Source organism: Plectropomus leopardus, chromosome 7 (genome assembly GCF_008729295.1).
Source record: "Plectropomus leopardus isolate mb chromosome 7, YSFRI_Pleo_2.0, whole genome shotgun sequence".
Taxonomy (NCBI): domain Eukaryota; kingdom Metazoa; phylum Chordata; class Actinopteri; order Perciformes; family Serranidae; genus Plectropomus; species Plectropomus leopardus.
Window position 1 is genome coordinate 30399358 of NC_056469.1, and position 23565 is coordinate 30422922.

The 23565-nt window shown below is 37.7% G+C and overlaps 1 protein-coding gene across 2 annotated transcripts in view; it reads left to right on the forward strand.

The window, feature by feature from the left end:
- rgl2 (ral guanine nucleotide dissociation stimulator-like 2) overlaps positions 1 to 21597 on the forward strand; it is a 44574-nt gene extending 22977 nt beyond the window's left edge. For both annotated transcript variants that reach the window (XM_042489725.1, XM_042489726.1), the window contains 14 exons: positions 1102 to 1298; positions 2454 to 2563; positions 3663 to 3878; positions 5920 to 6023; positions 7459 to 7543; positions 11865 to 11924; positions 13309 to 13395; positions 13507 to 13539; positions 14450 to 14571; positions 15436 to 15522; positions 17023 to 17116; positions 17315 to 17539; positions 17757 to 17871; positions 19117 to 21597. In XM_042489725.1, coding sequence (XP_042345659.1) covers positions 1102 to 1298; positions 2454 to 2563; positions 3663 to 3878; positions 5920 to 6023; positions 7459 to 7543; positions 11865 to 11924; positions 13309 to 13395; positions 13507 to 13539; positions 14450 to 14571; positions 15436 to 15522; positions 17023 to 17116; positions 17315 to 17539; positions 17757 to 17871; positions 19117 to 19298 — 1717 coding nt within the window. In that variant the 3' untranslated portion in view covers positions 19299 to 21597. The remainder of the gene's footprint in view (positions 1 to 1101; positions 1299 to 2453; positions 2564 to 3662; positions 3879 to 5919; positions 6024 to 7458; positions 7544 to 11864; positions 11925 to 13308; positions 13396 to 13506; positions 13540 to 14449; positions 14572 to 15435; positions 15523 to 17022; positions 17117 to 17314; positions 17540 to 17756; positions 17872 to 19116) is intronic.
- Positions 21598 to 23565: the final 1968 nt, after the last annotated feature.

Genomic DNA, 23565 nt, shown 5'->3' on the forward strand with positions numbered 1-23565 from the left:
GAATCAGCAACATCCAGTGACGGAGTGTGACAAAGTACATTTATTCAAGTACACAACTTTAGTAGAATTTTGAGAGACTGGAGCTTTATTTGAGTATTTGCATTTTCTGCTTCTTTTGTAATTTAAAAGTATTTAAATTTCATGTAACCTTATTTAACCTTTTTAGCCTCATTGGCCACTGAGCAACTTTCACTGAAGTGAATGGGGCCCAGCCTCAAATGCTGAATCCAGGTTTTGTTTTTTTTGTTTTTTTTGTTACATCAGCGCTGTCTAAATTTTAACATGGACAGCTACATAATTTAACATTACAATTTCACAACCTTTAAATTGATAGTGATTTAAAAAGCATTGCTAAAGCTCACTGAATCAGTGGAGCACTGGATTAAAAGAAAATTCCTCTTTGTATTTCACGTCATTTTGTGTTTTTTTCTTAGAAATCATTTAAATTTTAAAAACCAAAACTGACATCCGTAAGCAGAAGACATTAGGACAAAAGATCTTAGCAGGAAATGCAAACCATCTCAGCCAGCCTATTTTGTTGACTTAGTGAGATTAAGATGATTAACTAATGAAAAAGATGCTAAACTGTATTAACCTTATACTGCTCATAACAGACTGTGAGGAGAATCCAATCATGATCCCCTGCTTCCACTAAATTATAGACTCATCTCTTAAGCTGCTTTTCTTGTCTAAATCCATCAAGAACGTGATTTCTTGGCAACTTTTTAGATGTGTTTGAAAACATCAATATATTCGATCAATTCCAATCTGCAACGGCTTGTTTATCTGCTTTTGTCAACCTGCACAATCTCAGAGTTTAAACCAGAAATGGATGCACCCTCCTTTCTTTTGCTCCCAGCAAACTCGATGATTAATTTAAAAATGTTTCTTCACTTCCCTGATGACCTGATTTACCGACACAGCATTATGAGGAACCTTTTTATTCTCAGAACTCTGAACTGTTTGGAGGTCAAGGCTTGAAAAACAAAAGATTATCTGTTTTCTGATGACCCAGAAAGTTTGGAGTAACATCCCCTAAAGCCCTAAAAAAGGTTCAATTATTTCTTCCTTCAACATCTCTCTCTCTTTTAATTCCTGCAGAGCGGTGTGCACGGTGTTTAGCACATGGCTCTCCGAGTATCCTGAAGACTTTAAGAGTTTGGGAGAGCCCTCACGCCTGCTGCGCCTGGCGCCCCTGCTCCCCCAGGACTCCTCGTCTGCAGCCGACCTCCGCGCTCGCCTCCTCAGGATAGCAGAAGAGCTCAGTGAGAAAGCCCTGCTCCCTGACAGCCGTAGAGGTCTGTATTTTAACTGGGATTTAAATGACACCAGTTAGAGCCATGCCAGATGAGGGTTTTCTTGTTGAAACACACTTCTCAGTGTCTTCTCAGTGTGAAATCCTTGCTGCAAATTACAAAAAATAAGCTGGTATCAAACTGCTTCAGAAGAATACTTTTTTTTGTTTGTTTTTCCTAACCCAGGAGCTTGTAGAAGGTTGTTTAAAGTTGAACATTTTCCAACCCCAACCCTATCCTCCCATGTTTTTGTTTCAATATGACTTAGGGGAACAATAATGTTTGAAACTGTTTTAGTGTTGAGCAGGAGCACTGCAGCCAAGAGTGGCAAAACAGGCTGCAATGTAAACACTTCAGAATCTGAATTTGAATTGGGTTTATTTGTCTCTCCAGCTGCACTTCTCGATTGTAGTGTCATTAACAGTGGTTACGATACAAAACATTTCAGCACCAAGCTGCCTTTAAGCCTGCTGGTTGCAGGAAGTCATAGGAAGTTCTGTAGCATCTATTTTAACACATATTTCTTTCCTATTAAATAGACCCAACAGAGGTTAAATACATATTTCGTATTTCCCACACACCAAAAATGTGCCTAAAATCCAAGAAATTCCCTGTGTACTGCTTGAATGACTTTGAAATGGGCATAGTTTTTTGTTTGTTTTCTGGTCTTTATGGGCGGCTATCTGCAGGGCACACTGTGAATGACATCACAGTTTAGAAGAGCTCCTGATTGGTTGGTTGTAATGTGAATCCTAAACAAACAAGTCACTCATCGATCCAGGAGCAACACGTGCTTGTTGATATCAGATTGTGCTAAACTGCAAATTTAAAAAGTCTCTTAATGTTATTTTCTCTCATCTTGTAATCTCGAGGTCAATAGGTGAAATATCTCATTATCTCGAGATATGAATGTGCTTTTCTCATAACTAGATACTTATCCAGTTTCCTCGGGTTTTCCTGAGATAACTGCTGTTATCTTGAGAGAGCCGTGGTTCTCTGAAACAAAACAGCTTCATTATTACAGCGGACTCAGTGAAGGATCAGAGCTTGGAGAGATTCCTGCAACTAAAGGATAGAAAGGATTTATAGGGGCTACAAATGAGGGTGTTTCCTATGTTCTGAATCCGCACTTTTATTGAGCAGCTTCACCCTTTGCAGGTCGGACCAGTATCACCAGCCCTCCTCCAGACGCCTCCAAGTTTGAACCCACCAGCGTCCTTGGATTCCCCGCAGCAATCGTCGCTGAGCAGCTCACCAAAATAGAGACAGTGAGTTGTCTTTTTTTTGATGGTGGAATGACAGAAAAAATATTGAACAATGAAATTTAATTATAGTTACAGCTATTTACAGTCAATGCAAAGCGGTTTTCATTTATTCTGACATTTACAGTATTGTTTATGTGTGTGTGTCTGCTTTGAAGTCACTGTTTATGCCACCATCATAAACTGTCCCATTACTCCTTCCTGTTCTGCCATGTTGACCTTTTTTTATTATTTTTTTATTCAACAGGATTATTTTTTACAAATTTGGCACAAACGTCCACTCAGACTCAACAATTAAGCGATTACTGATTGGGGTGGTCAAAGATCAAGTAGGCTTTAATCTTCTCTGTCTTATTTTCATGAAGGCAATATCACAAAATTGCCTTGAAGGATTTTTTTTTTCAAATTTGGCACAAATATTCCCTGGGACTCAAGGATGAACCGATTAGATTTTGGTGGTCAGTGGTCAGTGTGGTCAGGACCTCATGTCCATCTCATTCTCTTAAATGCGATATCTCAGTAAAGCCTTTAGAGAATATCCTCAAATTTGGTACAAACGACCACTTTGACTCAAGAACGAAGTGATTAATATTTGTTGATCAAAGGCCAAGGTCATGGTGACCTCACTTAACATATTTTTGCCCATAGTTCAGGATTGCGTACGTTGTACGTGACAGAATTTTGCACAGATGTCTTATAGGATAAAATGATGACGTGATCACATTTATATTTTTTTTGTTTTTTCCTCGTGACATCATATCATTCTGCAAAAAGACTTCTTGCCGTTACTCAGTGTCATATCTCAGGAACACATGGAGAGACATTTGGTCAGATATTGAATTGATGACACTACTTTGGGTGTCTTGAAACTGTGTTGATATTCTCTGTCGCCGGGCGGAAGATGTTTGTGAAGCATCCGTGTCTTCAGACATGGATGTAAAGGTGTTCATTCTAGTTTATATATTGACTTGAATATTTGCATTATTTTTGCTAAAGTTTTTTTAAACTGCACAGAAGTTAAGTGGTTCTTACAGTAACATGAGACGCTGTGACTGCAAACAGAAAGGTGTTATTTTTTTAAGATCTATATGATGTCACTTATCAGGAGCTGTTTGTCCGCCTGGTGCCATACCATTGCCTCGGCTCACTGTGGTCTCAGAGGGACAAGAAAGGAAGGGAAGACGTTTGTTGGTCTGTCCGCGCCACTGTCCGTCAGTTCAACAAGTTGGCCAATGCAGTTTTAGCATCCTGCCTTTGGTCTACAAATCTGCGCAGCCAGCAGCGAGCCCGGCTGCTGGGGAAATGGATCAACGTGGCAGAGGTCAGTATTTTAACATCAAAGGTCATAGATTTAAAAATGCAGGATTTGATGCTATTTTTACAGGTTAGATTTGAAAAAATTGGGATAGTGTTGAAATGAAATACTTAACACTATGTCAGTTGAGGTTTCTAGTATTCCAAAATCCTCCACTGTGCATTTTTCCAGCAATAAACCCCCATTAATCCCCTAACCATAATCCTATTCTCGGCTCCGACTGTGCACATACCATCACAAATTCACAGTCTGCTTGGCCTCTGCTGTGACTGTTGTAGTAATTTCTCTTTAATCAATAGCTGGGAGCAAAATAAAATAATGAAATCTTGATTTATGGTTCTTTCCTGGACAGAGTCGCAACAAATCACTAAAAAAGTGCTCACTCTACTTGAGTGCAGTTGGTGGTCGACGACCAGAAATTAGATTGTTAAAAATTAGCATATTTTTTTAATATTGGAAGTTCCAGTACACCTCTAGGAAATGGAATAGGAAATGTACTCTGCATGAACAGTACATACCAGAGAAATGCTGAGTCAGAAAATGTGATGTACGACCTTAAGGCGAACAATAAAGCTTTGAATCTGCTTAAAAACGTCAGTATTATTCAAGAGAAATGTGGAGTTCTGTCGTAGTGTCATGATTATTGTGCACAACAATAGTTTAAAAAACATTTTTGCAAAATAAAATATGATTTCTTTAATAATATTGAAAAGTTCACAGCAACAACAGGATCTGCTCCGTATGGACATAATGCATTCCTTGGCCTCTTACCCTAAACTTAACTAAACCTAACCATAACCAAATTCTAGCCCAAACCTGAAAAACCACGTCTTAACCCTCAAACAGGCTTTTAACCCTTTGAAACCTGGAGTGACATCACTTTCTTGGTGCTGCTTTCATACGCTCTCCGCTGGTATTTTAACCTTTGAACCTTGAGCATGTTGGTGTGATTTCTTTCAAAAATATGGGAATAAAGGCAATGAGCAATTTGGTAAGAAATGTTTCACAAATTGTATTTACAACATTTAAAAAAAAATCATAATCATAATAAATATCATAATCACATGTTGAAAAATTATTTAAAATTAAAGAAAATTAGAATTTTTAGACATTTTAAATGTATTTTATTTGTTTATTCTTTCTTTTTTAATATAAATTTTTATAATTATTAATGTTATTTTCTTGTAGTTTTTTCTCATTTCTTGCTAATTCGGGGGTAATTTCTTCTTTGGGTGCTCATTGCCTTTCTTTTATTTAAGAAATCTAGCTCCTGGGGCATCGGTGGCTGAGTGGATAAAGCAGGCGCCCTGTGAATACAGGCAGTGTCCTTGATGCAGCAGTCTTGGGTTTGACTCCCAGTCAAGGCCCTTTGCTGCATGTCGTCCCCGCTCTCTCTCCCCCTTCACGCTATTGATCTGTCATCTAATAAAGGCTAAAATGCCCAAAAAAATCTTTAAAAAAAAAAAAAAGAAATCAAGCTACTTTGCTCATGTTTCAAAGGGTTAAGAAGGGAGGACAGGCCAAAACGTCCTCACTTTCCAAAAATGTCCTCACTCTTTTGGCAAAAAACACGTGGTCCTCATGATGTGGCAAGCACAAGAATACACACACACACACACACACACACACACACACACACAAACAATTGTATCCTTCCCTTGGTTGTGATGGTCATATGAGCAGTTTCATTCCTTTCCAAGCCTCTTTATCTGTAAATAAAACACAGCTTCTCTCCAGTATTCCTTTATGGAGCTGCATTTGTCATCACACACACACACACACACACACTCACGCACACACACTCTCTCAACATCCTCTTTGGCAAGGCGAGGCATCACTGGTTTGCTGCCAAAACGCTGTCCCAAGCCCTCCCGAGGTTTCTTTAGGGACAAACCTCTTTAGCGGTATGCATTATTCAGCGATTCAGGCTGACACTGTAACTCAATACAAGCCAGACCCACACCCACAGGTGCTCTCAGTTACAGTGTGAGTGAGTGCGTGTGTGTGCATGCAAATGAGTGTGTTCATCTGTGTGTACTTTCAACAGGAGTGCCGAGCCAGAAAGAACTTCTCCTCGCTGTATGCCATCGTGTCTGCCCTGCAGAGTAATCCCATCCACCGGCTGAGGAAGACGTGGCAGGACACTGACAGGTCTGCAGCTCATAGTTTTTATTAAAGGGATTTATTGTCATATTCACAAAGAACAGTTCTCACTGAACAATGTAATTCTTAGTTTGCTTCTTTTTAAAATACTCATAAAAATAGTTAAAGGTCCAGTGTGCAGGATTTAGGGGAACACATTGGCAGAAATGGAATATAATATAATTAGAATGATTTCTTTGGTCTGTAAACACCTGAAAATAAGTGTTTTTCTTACCTTAGAATGAGCCATTTATATCTACATATCGAGTGGGTCCTCGTCCATGGAGGCAAGGACCCATTGTTTAGATTTTTAAAGCCATGATTTAGGTGTAAAATAGTACTATGAATTTTTACAGTACAGTGGATAGTGCAACACAGCAGGTATTGTAGTATTAGGTACTTAAGGACTTTTATTGACCTCTGCTGGTGACCAAGAAACTGCAGCAGTTGCACTTTAGGTCTCCAGCTGATATTATAGTGTCTTGAAATTAAAGGAAACAATGACTCATTCTTAAAATAGACGACCTTTCTCTGATGTAATGATATGTTATTGTTCACACTGGCTGAGTGTAACACCCACTGTAAATAAATCAAGGCTATAATTAATGCTGCTATGAAAAGTCAAAGTGCCCACACATGACACGAGGTAAACAGGAGAAGAGATTTCACTAAGATACAGCTGGATATTGGCTTAAAAAAGACAAAATACAGGGGGAAATTGTTTTACAAAAAAATAAAGTTGTTGTGTAGACATTCTGCAGATTGACTATTAGGGACTTTTTCTGCAGCAAATTATACAATAATCATATAATATAATTTATATAAATTATTGTTAGTTTAAGCTTTAATATATATGGAGGAAAAACTTGGAACTATTTTTGTCCTTCTATAAAGAAACATGTATGAAACAGACATTTTCAGAAATTTGATTTTGTGTTTATAAAAAAAGAAAGTATTTCACAGTAAAAGTATTTTACATTTAACCCACATAAAGTATTATGTTATATTCGCTGTAAATGTGATGTGTGGTTTGGACCGGGAGAAAACGTTCTTTATGGCTTCAAAAAATGTTACAGGAAACTGTTGTTACCCTCAGGACACTTTATTCATTATAAACCAAGGTAACCTTCTGAAAAACCTGGAAGAAAACCTCATAAAGAAGAAGGAGAAGGAAAAGCGATTTCCCCAAACTGAAGCTAGAAAATGCCACTTCAGCAGTGTTGCACCCTCAGCATCAACTGTTCCAAATTTCAGTCACGGCATCGACTCTGAATCACTATCTGGTGATAATAAACATTCTCTGCAGTCATTGTCTCTGAAACCTTAGTGTGCACACTTTTGACTTTACAGACTTCAAATTCTTCTCTAAAATATTTTCATTACATTTGATTGAAAAATAAAAAAATTAATGATCCTTTAAATGTTCTGTTGTGGTCACTGACAGGGAGGCAGTGAGGAGATACGAGGAACTGTCAGAAATATTCTCAGACAAGGACAACTACTCACAAAGCAGAGAACTCCTGAAGGAGGTAAGTTTCTGTCGAAATGACAATGGATGTATTATGCTGTGCATTTTCAGAAGTTAAAAAAAGACATTGGGCTCTGAATGATGGTGCAGTTTACATTATCCAGTGTAAAGGGAGCAGGTTCAGTGAGAAATTTGATCTATTCTTTATGGCACGCAGAGGCTGGTTTCTATCCGAGTCGTGACGCAGCTTTAAACCAGTTTTGTTTTCTTAAAGTTTAAAGGTTCGATCCTGAGTGGCGTGTTTTCTAGCTTGTCATTTGACCGCTTGTTTGTTGGGTAACTCACTGGTTGCTCAGAGGCTGGAGAAGCAGTTTCTTGTGCTGGAAAGCTGCCAGTTTGAGCTCTCACTCGCAGGGTTGCAGTGTTGGAGTGCAGTTTTGGTCTGGAGTCAGCTACTTTTTTCTGATGTCTTGTTTAAGGCCCGTTTTTACTCAGATCTGCTCTTGGCTGCTATTGGAGGCCTCTCTCTGCTTATCTTTTTACAGCCCTGTTAAATAAATCTTTAAAGATACTTTCTTCCCATCACTGCAAACACTTTGACTTTACACTCGTGTGTACAAGTTGTAAACTCCATCAGTGTTGAGTTCACTGTTCACTTAATGTTTACTGTACTCAGGTGTTGGTTTTGGACTCTGCTATCAGTCTTGAGTAAATATCGTCACTGTTTTGGACCTGTGTTTACAGTATGAGCTAATCTGCATGGAAACAGAAGAAGACGAGGCCCTCTGAGGCTGTGCTTCACGTTGATGTCTATAAGGTGTAATGTAGGCAATGCTGAAAGTCCTAATAGACAAAACTTAGTACACCTAACACTGTGATCTTTAGTGTGTTATCATGCCAAGAGGTGCTGATTAGCTCAAAGTACAGCAGAGGCTGATGAGAATCAAATCATTAGTGTGTTTGGTATTTATGATACATAAAGATCACAGACTTAAAGTAGAACCAGATGGCAGACCAAAAATGGTACCTATTCATTTCTGTGATGTTGCTCGCCAGGTGCATATGCCGAAAAAGTTTTCTAGCTTCTGGGTTTACTTTCGCGGTATGCAACATTAGAGACTTCATAGACTTTACATTGTGATGGTATTACAGGTTTTTAAATTGCCATTCTCGGCTCTAGAAGAGTTTTACAAATATAAAACCACCATGGCTCAAAAATTCAGAATACAAAGCTTCATAATTAAGCTTTCAAGCTGTTCCAAGTGTCCTGTCAACAGTTTTGCAGATGTCTCTTTTGCAATATTGGTCTATGAGGAGAACCCCCTCTGGGCTGCAGGAGATTTTTTATTGCAATACAGCAAGTGGCCACTGAGAACAAACATGTTGCGATGGGGAGCAGCTTTCCTAAAGGTGGATGACATAAAGCCAGAACCTCTTGACAGCCCCCCTGGTGGCTGCCTTCGGTATAGGTCAAAAAGCCTGCCCCCTCCATGCTCGCGGAAAAAAACTTTAACTGCTATCAACTTCACTATGAAAACTATTTCAAATACATCTTAGCAACTTAGCAAAGTGTTTGTTTTCCTTATAAGTTTGTTTTTAATGATTTGATGGATGCTATAAGAAGGGGATTTGATGACATGATTGACAGCTCTGTGTGCCAATCTGTGTGCTCACGATCAATGGCGCTGTTTGTGATCAGGTCTTGCGGGTGTAATGGCGGGAAATTGATACAGCAGCTCTACTTCTAGATCACAACAGCGCAAACTCTGGCTCCAAAAGTGCAAGAAGCAAGATGTCCATCTTTATATATTCATTGGTATTTGGTCATATAGCAAATTATTGGACAATTGGAAACTTTGACCTCATGATGGCACTAGAGGAAAAATCAGGCGATCACCAAAATTTATAGGACACATCCTCCGGGAACCATGAATGTCTGCTCAAAATTTCATCTGAATCCATTCAGTAGTTGTCAAGATTTTTCAGTCTGGACCATTGGGGTGGACTGAGTTACCGACTGACATTGCCATAGAGCCACACAGCCAACATCACTAAAACCAACACACATACTCAAGGTGACGTCTGTCAAGTCTCACTCTGCAGCTCTGAAAAACCATGTGACTCCTCTGCACTTATATGTCACACCCTGGTGACGAGCATCCCATAATTTGAACAGCACTATGCGATATTAATGTGTCTGTCAAGAGCCACTACTGGGCCACATTTGTTAAATTGCTATCTGCAGGGACTGCCTTCTCCTCAGCTGAAAACAACATTCAGTGGTAGAGATTTCATGAGTGCTTTAAAAGACCAGAAACCAGTCTAATCTGGTTGAGTAGAACTGCCCTTATTCTGTCAGCGCTTTCGCTTGAGTGTGAAGACGTACATTATATTTAGTTTGCACTGTGTCAGAGAGTTGGGGAAGTTGACAGGATTAGCTGAGTTGTGATTCGCTGTTACGGCGCGGTGCAGGCATCAATACCTTTGCATTAGTTGTGATTTTACACATGATACCCCCAAAGGAATTCAACCAAACATTTGCTTTCATTTTGAAAGCTTCACTCTGAGCTTTGATGCCAGAAAAACACCATCGCCTTCTGGTGCCCTTTGATTTTTTTCAGCAGTTACTTGCTTCCCTTCATCTCCTCGGCTTGTCTAAAAATGACTACGACGAGCAGACAGAGCGCTAGATGAATGATTCAGACTAATAAAAGACTCACTAAAAGTTTTGGGAAAAGAAATTATTCACAACACTGTCATACGAGCATTTGACAGTGTAATAACACTTTATTATATAGCGTGATTTCAACAGGCTTTTTGTCTTTTTCGCCAATGTCAAGTTGCCGCGACAAATCTCCAGACTCAGCAGTGTCAGCTTTGCATTGAAGGTAACATTCTCATGCTCCTGTCGTTGTTATGACAGGTGTAGGTTTTTATCTAGTTTAATGGTTCATGTTTTCTTTTTTTGTGTCATATGTATTTTTAAAAAATCATCAGTCTGGCCGATTATTGGGGTCGATATTTAGAATTTGGCGTTCATCTGTATCGGCGTTTTATTTTAATGATCGCCGATAAAATAAATCAATTAAAAAGTTAAAAGAAAGTGTCAGAAGGGGAAAGCTTCTACATTGTGAAACCTCAGGAAGCTGTTTTTATTTCTTCATTTTTTAATTTAAATTTTCACTTGACTTTATTTTTAAAAAAAAGTTGCAGAACTTGCTGTATGTGATGTTGAACATTTCAGTTTTATTAAAAATTGCTAAAGGCATTTAAACAAGGTTTTGTGTTGAAGGTTCTTACGTTTCAAATTCTACATTTTGACAGAAAGATTTTCTTTTTTATTGTAAATGCATGTCAGTTCCAAATATCTGTTATTGGTCTCATTAACAAATAATAATTGGTATTAGTATTGGCCCTGAAAAACCAATATCAGTTGAACCCTGATCTAGGATCAAGCATTTCATATCTGTCTAGGCTATAGATTAAATGCAATATGTCATATATTTACGGTGGGCTGTTCTTACCACAACGTTCATTTAATAGCTGTTCTTGAGCTTTCACTTATGACCTTCATGAGCAGATGGAGTTTGGAGGCTCAGGCTCTCTGTCCCTCTGTACGTCCCATTCTTGTTAATATGATACATCAGGAGTGCCTTTGGAGAATTTCTTCAAATTTGGCACAAACTCCCACTTAGACTCAAGAATTAACTGATTAGATTTTCAAGATCAAAGTTCACTGTAACCATTGTTTTTGGCCATAATTCAAGAATCCATAGGCTAATTAGGACAAAATTTCACGAAATGATAAAGTGATTACAGTTCATACCAAAGAGGTAAAAGGTCAGCTTTGCTGTAACATCATAATGTTCTGCAAAAACACTTATCTGGCCATTATTCAACGTCATATCTGAGGGACAGAAGGGGAGACATTTGGATTCTAAACTGGTGACACTAATCTCGGGTGTCCATATTCAAACTGTGCTGATTGTAGAGATCTTCCCTTGGGTAAGATGCGTGTGAAGCATTTGCATTTTGCCACAAAATATATGCATTTTTAGCAAATTCCTTCAAATTCTTCACTACATAGTGTATATAGTTCATGAGGACAGACATGGATGTAAACCGCAACTTGACTGGTTGGTGGAGACACACAAATGTGAGGCATCAGTTCTGGTTTTCTCAAGAAATCTCTTCCACAATGGCTGAAAAATGTAGTTTTAATTTTGATAAATGTTGGCAAACTCCATCTGCTGATGAGCATTATGTGATATGATTAAACGCTCCCAGACAGCTACTAAATGGACCTAATGAGAAAACTTTTTTTTTTTCAACAGCAACACATCAAGAATGACTTCTTAAATTTCTTTCCTCTTGTCTTACAGGAGGGCACGTCAAAATTCGCTAACCTTGACAACAGGCTCAACAACAAACATCTCAACAGGGTAAGTAGAGTGGAAATAAACAGTGTAAAATTAGAGAGTAATGGGGGATTTAGCTTTTTGGGTGGCAGGATGTTTGTGGAAAGTTTAGGTCATGGAAACTGATCTCTACACGCACTGAAAACCAAAGACTTGTTGCGCAGGTCAACACGTGGGTGTAAATGGCTGAAACTGTGTCTCTTAAGAGACTCAGCCCAGGCTGAGTTCACAAGTACAGTTTAACATCTGTAAATTATTCTGTCGTATTATTTGGGGTTAAATCAGCGAGACATTTCAGATAGTTTCAGTCACAGAGGAGTAACTTAAAAATGACCTCAACATTTGTAACTGCGGCAAAACCTCAGATCTTCAAGCACATTAAAAAAAGAACAATTTTTACTAACTTTACAGCCCACGTGTGGTGTGCATATCAATCGTTTTTGCCTGAAGGATTGTACACCCCCACAGGCCTTAATGGGAGACCTTGGAAAATGTAGGAATGATGTAAGACTCTGCAAAAGTGTCATTAGGATTGTAAAAGTTAGGGGACACAATGTGGTACAATATCTGTAGTTAAACTTGCATTCAGGTGTCTCTTTAGGAGCTATGAATCTTATTTTGTTGTGTATAGTATATGCTCTGTCATAGATACTCAGTATATGAAATCAATATCAATATCAATTGATTTTGTTGCAACCGTTATTTACTTTAAATTGATTTTGTATAATATTTAATTTCACTTGTACTAGTTTTCTGTTTTTTTATTTTTATTTTTGTATATTTATTTATGTGATTTTTCTTATTTTATATATTTATTTTTCAATTCTATTTTTGTTATTAGTTTTATTATTTAGATATTATTTTTATTTATGTATTTACTTATTCTTTTTAATGCGTTGATAATTGTGCCTTAAAGTGGCCTCATACACACAGTATGTACATCACATCTACGTTAAGTTAATTTTTTTTTTAGATGTTTTGTCTTCTAAATTGTTTTTTCAATATACCTTTACCATCTTGGCATCTGTTATCATATGTACATGTAATACTATTTGTCATTACTTTGGTTGCTGCAAACATTGGAAAAATATCAATATCAATATATGAATATATCAGAATACTGTTTTCCTACAAAACACTACATGCAAACATTAATACTGATGTCACTTTTGCGAGGCGGTGGGTGTCGCAGTGGTTTGATGGCGGGTTGTAAGGGGGATCGACCGGCATGCAGCAGCAAAGTGGAACAGAGGGCTGTCGTGTGTGTGATGTGCTGATTCCTGAGCCATCGTTTGAAAAGTAGCTGCAGGCGTCTGCTCTGAAATCCCTCGCTGTGTGGGCTCTTTACAGTGTCAATAGAAACCTCTGGGGAGCTGATAAAACACTTTCCCTTTCTTTTTTCACACAGTCCAACGCCCAGGGCACTGTGCCCTACCTGGGCATCTTCCTCACAGACCTCACCATGCTGGACACGGCGGTCAAAGACAGGCTGGATGTAAGTTCCTCTCATCTCTATCAAGGGGAAAGTTGGTCACAACCCCTGGAAGTTGCGCAGTATTTTACAATTATCAAACTGGCATAACGCATCCTGTCACTCCCTTTGCAGAACGGCTACATCAACTTTGACAAAAGGAGAAGGGTGAGTGTTGTAATACCTATCAGTGTGGGGAATAAAAGGTTAAAAGTTTACGCTTTAGAAAGCTGGTACAGCATCACTTTTCTTGTGCTGCTTTTAGACACCTTTCACAAGTTTTTAATTCCTTTCACCTTTCACAAATATTTGACCTTTTGAAAACTGAGCAAATTGGTTTGATTACTTTAGAAAACATGGGGGGAAAATGTGATGACCAACTTGGCAAGAAATGTACCACAAATTACAAGAAATTGGTAGATTTAGAAGATTATTTTTAAAAAAAAGCTCAAAAAAAGAAAAAAAATATATTTATAATTATCATATTTACAAAATTTAAATTATGTTACAGGATTGCTATATATTTTAAGCAAGTCTTGTCTTTGTTTTAATTTTCTTTTTCTTTTTTGTTTTGTTTTGTTCCCTTTTTTCAGGTAATGTTTTTGTACTTTTTATTAATTTCTTGCCAAATGTTGGGTCATTCCTTTTTTGGATTCTTTGAATTTCCTTCAGTCTGTGTTTTTGAAAGAAATCAGGCCAATCAGCTTGGGTTTCAAAGGGTTAAATAAGAGACATTTGCACTCAGCTTCAGTTTCTGCAGCTCTGACATGACAAAAAAAAAGCAGAGCGTTGTGCGTGAGTAAGAATTGTAGCACCCTGACAAAAATCCTGTGACCCTGCAAAGATCCTGTTGCAGAGAATAAGTGCTACACAAAGAGGAGAGATACGTTGGATAATTTTTTTTGAGCTCAGAGTGTATTAGCATGAGTAGAGGCAACACAATACCTGAGGGGAGGAAATGATTAAGTGAAAGGTGCCGGGAGGTGCAAGATGAGAAAACCACAGTGATACTAGATCAGCTGACATGGGTGCTTTTTTTATTATGAAACTCTTTTGTGATATGTCTCTTTGTTAACAGGAGTTTGAGGTTTTAGCTCAAATCCGTCTCCTGCAGTCTTCCTGCAAAAACTGTGTTTTCACCGCTGACGAGGCGTTCATACAGTGGTATCAGAGTGTACCTACGCTAACAGAGGAGGAAAGGTAAATTAAATCTATACTTTTGTGTCTGATTACACAAATGTCTTACATGCATGCATTGATATTTGTAGGACGATGGCTGTTTTAACCTAAGGACTGTTTGGCATAATTTACATGCTTTTCATTCTTCATTTTTTGAAAATTTTGGCTGTGTTCATGCCTATGGCATACATTATGGCAAGATTGTGTATTTTTGTTTAATCTTGGAATTTCCAGCTCAGCTTCTACAATAAGTCTAAAATACACTGTGGAAACAAAATTGTTACATTCATGCTGTTAAGTGCAAAAAATGCACCATTGAAACCCATTCAAACTGCATGCATCGTATTATTTCTGCGTGTCATTATTGGCTTTTGCCATGGAATTTGTAATTTTTCATTATTTTCCACCTGATGACATCATTTTTTTTACCATATTTGGCATATGGAGAAAATACATGCTATTTCCACTAGTCATTTCCACTGTCACAATCACTTGTCACACATGTCCCAGGCTGTCATTAAAAAAATGTACTTACAATGTAGTTTATTGAAAATAATTCTCTGTGTGAGTGTGTGTGTGTGTGTGTGTGTGTGTGTGTGTGTGTGTGTGTGTGTTTCATCTAAAAACATAGTGCCATCATGACAGAATTTAACATTTAAAGGGTTAAATTTGAGCAAATTAATGAATATTTGATATTTATGATTAGGACTGATGTTTAAAAAATGAACTCAGTGACAGGACAAAATGATATTAATGTATAATGCTTTTCTAAAGTTTTATTTTGAAAAGCACTTTTTGTGTGCAGAGCGATATGAGTGTGTGTTATATTAAAGCGGGCCCTAAGGGTTAAATATTCAGTTTAATTTGTGATCATTTCTATTTCAGTTACAGACTTTCCAGTGAAATTGAAGCACCTGGTGAGCCGAGCCCCCGTGGCCTTACTCCAACAGTCATCATCACACAGTGCCCAGAGTAAGCTGAACTGAACACTCTTACACACACACACACACACACACACACACACACACACACACACACACACACACAGCACAGCACAGCAAAATATAGCCATAATAACACATTCACACAATTCAGAATATGTGGACTAGGATTTCAGTTTGATTTTGGTTTGTAGTCCAGGTTGTGGTGGGTTGTTGGGACCACTTTACATTTCAAAAGGGAAAATCAGTTCACTCGTCACAATGATGTCACTTAAAATGTACGAGTTTTGGTTCTTGGCTATACTACATTTGACCATTCTGTTGTAAAAGTCTTTCATAAGTCCTCCTGTTATAATGAAGTGCGATACAAATTCACTGAAGTATCACCAAAGTTAAAAAGTGATGACACAATCAGTCCAGTGACCAGTATTCAATATAAAAAAAATTGTCTAAAACTGTTTTGTTTGTCAAGCAGACTTAGTCGCTTCTGGTTCCAGCTTCTCAACTGTCAGTTGTCGCTGCCATGCTGTGTTTTCATGTGATTGTAAATTTAATATTTTCAGGATCTGGACAGTCGATTGCACAAAACAAGCAATTTGAATGCGTTACCTTCTTCGCTAAATTTCGTACATTTTGCTTGACTGATTATTAAAAAAAATAGGAGTTTAAAGAAAGATGTCATCCACAAAATGATCATTTGTATATCAATAACTCAACCGAAAAACTATGTCAAAACATTCGTTTACAAACTGCAGTATAACCAAAGTCTCATTTATCCAGTCGTTTGCTCCGTACTTACCAAACACATGCATTTTCGCTAAAACGTTACATTTTTAAAACACTTCTGCAAGTATCACGCGTGGTTATCATGTATAGCACGTGTGTGTCCAGACATGCTCAGGGCACGCTGCCTGTAGGGGGAAGTGTATTTTGTAACGTTTTGGCAAAATGACAAGATAAATGAGACTTGGATTATACTGCACGAGATGTGTGTGACAGTTTGTAAATGGATGTTTTGATATAGCTTTGCAGTTGTGGTCGCTTTTTACTTAAATGCATGAATAATACTTCCCATCTGAACGTTACGTTCACCGTCAAAGCAGAAAAACAAAGTTTTCTTCAGGTTTCAGCATAATGTGGGGTGAGTAATTGATATACAAATAATCAGTTTGCAGGTAGGTATTCTTGTAAGAGATTAATTAATAACAATCATTAATACTTACTATTCTATTTATTTATTTTAATTCTATTTCATTATTTGTTTTATTATATCTACTTCAATTAATTTATGAATTTCATTTTATTTGTATTACGTTATTATTATTGTAATTATTATTGTTACTGTCATTATTCATTTAATTTTTTTTTGTCTTTTGGAGTGTGTGACTGTGTGAGGGGATGTATATTTGTATATTGATGTGCATGTTTTTTATTTGCAGTGGAAACTTAAAAAATATTTTTTTTAAAAAATAGACAATCATTAATTTAAACCTTAATTTAAATCTGTTTATACATATTTTTGCGTTGACAGCCTGAGTACCTCTCGGACCAGCCTGACTGGTGACAGTGAAAGCCTCTTTGACTTCCAGTCCCCCGTCAATAATCTGCTCTCAAAACTCACAAAGGTAATATCGTTTTATTTTCACTTTAAGAACGTCTTTGCATTTATAATAACTTGTTTCACAGATGGTGTTTGCAGGAGTGAGTCTCTTTTTGCTTTTGTCTAATCTGGTAAACACTATTGTACTGATCTTGGACGCTATACTACAAAAACAATCACTACCATAGTTATAATCAGCGCTGCTCTGTTCTTTCCATTTCAGCATATGAGATCTCCGTCTGTGTCCTGTCTGGATGTTGACACCTCTACTTCAACCAACGAGTCCACCCCTGCTGCTTTGACGCCATCCACTCCCACAAAATCACACCGCCGATCAGTCTCCTGCGGCAACAACCCCGCCAACAACATCCAAGGGTCGGGACCCGACATGCGAATCATCAGGATACGGATGGACCTGCAGGATGGAAACCTGTACCGAAGCATACTGGTACTAAATCAAGCCATTTAATGCTAATTTACAGCAGCAGTGAGGCTTCATCCCGAATTATCTGCGACATGCTGCACTTACACCCTCTCCTCTTATCTGCAAGGATCCCGTAATGATAGTCATCAGAATCAGATCCTCGGGATACAATGGACCCAGGATATCATTAGTGCACATCAAGCTGTCCTGGTGTCATTGTTACTCTCTTCTCTCCCCGCAGGTTACCAGCAATGACAAGACTCCCACTGTGATCAGCTCTGCCTTAGAAAAGCACAATCAGGACCCCAAACAGACGTCCAGATATGAGCTGATCCAACTTCTGCCTGAAGGAAAAGGTAAAGATGAGTCTCCAGTGCAGAAAAAAAACCACTTATTAGAAATGTACATTTTATTTCTGGACCAATTTTGTCAGTAGGTGGCATGTTTTTGTCATCCAAATGAAGACAAAATGAGATCATCTTGAGATTTTTATGTGTGATCGTGTGTGCACCTGACGTGGTGGGTTTCTATTAACCCTCAAATTACGTAAATTGAAATTGCGGATATAAAATACACCTAATGGAAACACGTCAGTTTTGAAAAAACTCCCATTTATTGCAAAAAAGTTTTTAAGCTCTCATGAGGTGGTATTTTAGGCGATGCGAAAAACCCATATTTCATAAAACTGTGATGGGAACACTTCTTTGCGTTGTTTGGCTCCCTCGGGCATGATGCAGCAGGCGCTACAGGACATAACTCTGGCCACCTGTCGGGGGTGTACCCCGCCTCTCGCCCAATGACAGCTAGAATAGGCTCCAGCCCCCCTGTGACCCTTAAGAGGACAAACAGTTTCAGACAATGAATGAATAAATGCTATATTTATAATATTTTCACTGCTTTACCTTAATGTCAGACAGTAATTTCCAATGAAAAAATGATGTCATTATGTTGCTCTCTTCAAAGCCAGACTCCTTTGACAAAAACAGTGATTTAACATTTACAACACACAGGAGCTGCTGGTCTACTGCTGCATCAAACAGTTATTTTGTGTGTGTGTCTGTGCGAGTTTGGCATTTAAAAGGGTTATTTTGGATTCACCAAAGTCACACTAAACACAAACAACCTAACTGATCGAGCCAGTTATAGACCAGCAGCCCCTGTGTTTAGCGAGCTAAAATTGCTGTTTTTGTCAGTGAAGTCTGGTGGCTTTGAGGAGTATAGATGGGAACTGAAGCCGTTAACAGCGTCCCTGTCTGAGCGTCCTGTCTGATGGAAAGGTGAAGCGGTAAAAATGGTCTCAGTATAGCATACGCTTAAACTGATAATGATTTTTTTTTTTAAATGAGTCTTCTTTAGTTGGCTAAAATGTGTTTTTGCTGACCTCCAACCACAGCAATACGTTACTTATCTTCTGTGTCGGGCCTCAGCCTGCTTCTCCAAACTGATGGCGTGCTGATTGACATGTATTGTATGTAATACACAGACTATGGATAAGAACTTCATACAACCCCACTTTAAAAAATCAGGAATATCCCCAGGTTATTAGTGAAGAAAAAGCTATATTACATTTTGATGTGTTTATTTGTCTCCCTTCTTCTCAGAACTGGTCATTCCTGCTACAGGAAACGTCTTCTACGCCATGACATCATCCAGTGTTGACTTCCTGTTGAGGAGGAAAGGCGGGAACACACCTCTGGGCTCACAGCCGATAAACACGGAAACGAGCGCCACTTTTCCTCGAATCAAGGCCAAGGGGAGGAGACTGGTGAGGACATTATTTTGACATTTTACTGAACCCGACTTTGTCCACAGTGACGGATTTGTCTCCTCACGAACAGTAAATGTGGCCTTCTACACATGCCTTCCTCCCACGCTCCTACAAAGCCCGTTCTACAAAAACACCAGGACCAAGTCCAAATCAGCGACTCCAGAGCAGGTTTTGTCAAATATTTCATACCTCCGGCTTCACTGCTGCATTCTCTCGAGCTGTCTGCTGCTGAAGAACAGTCTCAGCTTTCTTCTTTTCCAAACAGTATGCATTACTAATTTACACCCAGAGGAAGAGCAGTGGAAGCCTTTAACTGGTGCTGGCTCTCGAGTCCCAGTCAGGTAGCACTTGATGCATTTTATTTCATTCCAACTCAGCAACTAAGGTCTGTTTTAACTGCTTATCGCCACCAGGAGATCGCTCGTTGTTGTGTGCCTCAGTCGAGACGCTTCCAATGTAAAAAAAAAAAAAACGATTTAATTGGTCAGAACTTCTGTCATCACCTGAGATGTTGTTGAAGGTTTTAAGACTGTTTTTTGGGATGATGAAATCTAAATATACAGATCCAGTCAGATCTGGTAAACAGCACACAAAAGGAAGACGCAGAGATACAGTACAAGTTCATCTCTGCAGCAAAAACACTGGAGCTTTTCAAAGGAGAGAAAAATATGTTTTGTATATATTATATTTTGTACATCTGTATGATGTCAACGTTGTGTTTACACTGGCGAGGAGCTCAAGGTCCATGTGTCTGAATTCTCTAATTTACCACCCCCACCCCCACCCCCATCCCCAAAAAAAGCAACAAACCTTTGACCTTAAAAAGGCCAGCACGTGTCTCTATTTCTTAAAAGTCAATATTTCGGCTTTGGCTCCTGCAAAATTAGTTAAGTTAAAGCTGCATTAATCAATATTTTTATATTAACAATTAAATTATTACTCATATTGAAAAAGGGGCTGCTTTTATTGACTCACCTTAAAAAGAATGACTGACTCTGCAGCTCTAGAAGACAATAGTTTGTTTCAGACGGTATTTAGGACCCTGGAAATTTACTCCATGGTTTATTCTCACAGCTGCTATCAAGAGTGTTTCTGGAAACAGCTTTTTAAAAAGAGCAGATAAACCCACTGAGTGCTACCTGCTCAACAACAATAGACAAAGTTAGCTGGTAGAAAAAGTTTTTAACAGCCACTGAAACCTTAATGTTGAAATGTAGACACCACTGAATTCATAGCATGGAAACATTTGAAACCTTTGAAACTTTGTAACTGAATTATTTATTCTGATATTTGCTTCTTTTAAATTATTTAATGACATTTTTTGAATTTGCAATTTTAAAAGCTTTTTTTTCCTCACTGAGATCCAAAATCCCAGTTCTATAATTTTGAACAAATAAATAAATGAATAAATATATAAATACATTTTAAAAAATGCTCAAAACTAATCTGGTCAAATTGAGATCTAACAACAATTCAAGTTGTCAAGTTGATTGCTCGAAACATTCAGGCTCCATTGCTGTTTTTTAACTAGATTTTTTTTGTTTATAGAAATTTGTAGATCTGAATTTGACAAATCAAATCTGAGACACCTGAATGTGTGGGGTTTTTTTGTTTTTTGTTTTTAATTGAGCATTATTTAAACTGAGACTTGAATCTTTGGACCTTAATGTGTAAACATGGAAAAATATCATCTTTTGAAATTGCAATTTAAAAATAAAACCTTATTTTAATTTCAAAGAGGCTAATTCAGAACAAATAAACAGATAAAATTCAGATACTTACATCTAGCTGTTAAAATGGTCAGATATTTTTACTCAGGAGTTGCTACAGACCAAACTGTCTTTTAAAGGAGAGTGATGAAACGCACTTATTTTACACAGACATTCAACTCCAGATACAATACTTCCTCTTCAGCTAGATGTGCATGTCGGCAGCTGTTCACTAACACGTTAGCTGCAACAACTTTATAAGATGAGAGAAATTTTCTTGCAGCTCATTTTGGATTTCTTCTGACCCCTAGTGGCCAAAAATTGATTATTGCCGCTTAAAAAAAAAAAAAAAAAAAACTTTAAGCACTTTGAAAGCTTGTAGCTTTGCTTCAGTTGTAAAAACAAAAAAATCACATAATGAAAACAATGAGAAAATCCTTAAAAATGAATTCACCACCACATTTACATCTAAGGTTTTCCAGGTTTGATTTATTTTAACAGAGCATAAGCTAAACTTAATTTATGCAGGTTTTTACACAGCTCAGCAGGACACACACTCACGACTGTTTACACACAGTACACAGCCTCAGCTCCAATTTCATGTTTTTTATTAACATGTTCTGTATAGATTTAAAACACACAACCTCTTTGACTTTTACTAAATCTTGTGACCTCTGGTTGTTCACGCTCAGTGCTGGTGAGGCCTCCTTACTGGCTGAGGCACAGCGGGACCAGGGAGAGGATTCTGGGTAATATTAGATGAAGTGTGCTAGCGTGATGCTATGCTGCTGATTGTTTTAGTGCCTTTCTCTACAGGAAGCTCATCTTTCCTCATGTTTGCATTAGAATGTATACAGTATACATGACGGAGGCGCAGTCACCTCACGTCTCACATCAAAGCTATTTATGCACTACATCTGGATGTCCTATTTTTGTGGTAATAAATTTACTTTTATATGAATTTTTATTGCTTTTGACTGATGTGCTGTAACATATTCCACATTCATACAGATATTTTTCATGCTGCTGAGTAACCCATAAATAGAATTAAAGCTGTCTGTGTGTCAAATACACACATGCATTTATTTTTCTCATGGACAAGGTGGATATACATCAATGAGGAAAAAAATACACCTTTGTTTTAGACTTTTTATTCCAAATAGCCAGCATTTTCATCTTCAAGCAAAATCAAAGAATGTATGTGGAAATGTGAAATTCATAAACACACACAAACTCAGTTAATAACACAAGCATTCATGAAACACAAACTATTAAAGCATCCTCACACCCGAATGTTGTCAGTGTCTGTAGTTTAATTATGTCAGTGCTGAATGTTACATATTGCTTTACCAGGGCTCAGACCTTTCAAAGTTGTAGTTTGTTTTTTGGTTCTGCTCCATTCATAAATCTCTGCAAAACTACTATGTTGGCAGGGCTATGCATGATAGATTTAGTTGGATCTGTCGGTCTCTTGTTATTTAAAAATTTGGAATCGTTCTGCCCCACAGAAATCGGTTAGCGTGGACGCGGTGTTAGACTGCAGATGGACACATACAACAGTGCAATTAATCCCACATTTTTCATACATTTAAAATCCCCTGAGAACAAACCCAACAACTAGCTAAAGTTGTTTTAACCCTTTAACACCTAGACATCAGTTTTCTTGTGCTGAATTAAAGCACCTTTCGCAAGCAATTACAAGTTTTATGCAAAATAGTTACATTTTGTTAAAAACATGGTTAAAAAAAGGTAGCATAATCAACAACTAATGTAATGCAAATTTTAAAAAAAGTAAAAGCTGACAAGAGAATGATCTTCAAAGAGAAACAGAAAATAGTGTTCAGAAAGTTATATTTGTAATTATTATAATAATATATTTAAAATTATGTTACAATGGGAATATATATACCATTTCATTATACTATATTTTATTACATTTTTTTGCTTTTTTGTTTGTTTTCCTAAAAAATTATGTTAATTTTCAGGGAATTTTCTTCTAACTTCTTACTAATTTCTTGCTAATTTGGGGATCATTTGTTGTTCATTTGCCACTTGCCTTATTTCTATGTTTTTGAAAGAAATCAAGCCAATTTGCTTGGGTTTCAAAGATTTAAAAACAGGAAAAAAAGTCCAAGCTGGTGAGGCAGTACTTGAATACATTTTGCAACGTTGTCTCTTCAGTTTCAGTTAAAAGAGTAGCTGGCGGCTATGAAGACACTTGAACAAACTGTTTCATTGAAAGTGGCACTTTGAGGTTTTTGTGTCTTTCAAAATGAACACCATATTTCCCATAAAGCCCTCTGCTTTCTGTCAGATTTGACTACTTGTCCTCCTCCAGCATTGTTCCGTATGCATTTAGTTTGAAGGAGGATGAAACGGCCGCTGATAACAACCGATAATCATTCTGAACAAGTAAAATGTTTTTTGTGCCTTAGAGGCTCCGAAAACATGTCTCTTAAATCAACCTTTTATTGTGAGCCCTGGGGTCCCATATGAACACATTATTTTGGATCCATTGTAGTTATTTAATTTCTTTATTTATTTCTCATTTTAGCTGGTTTAAAATGGGCGGG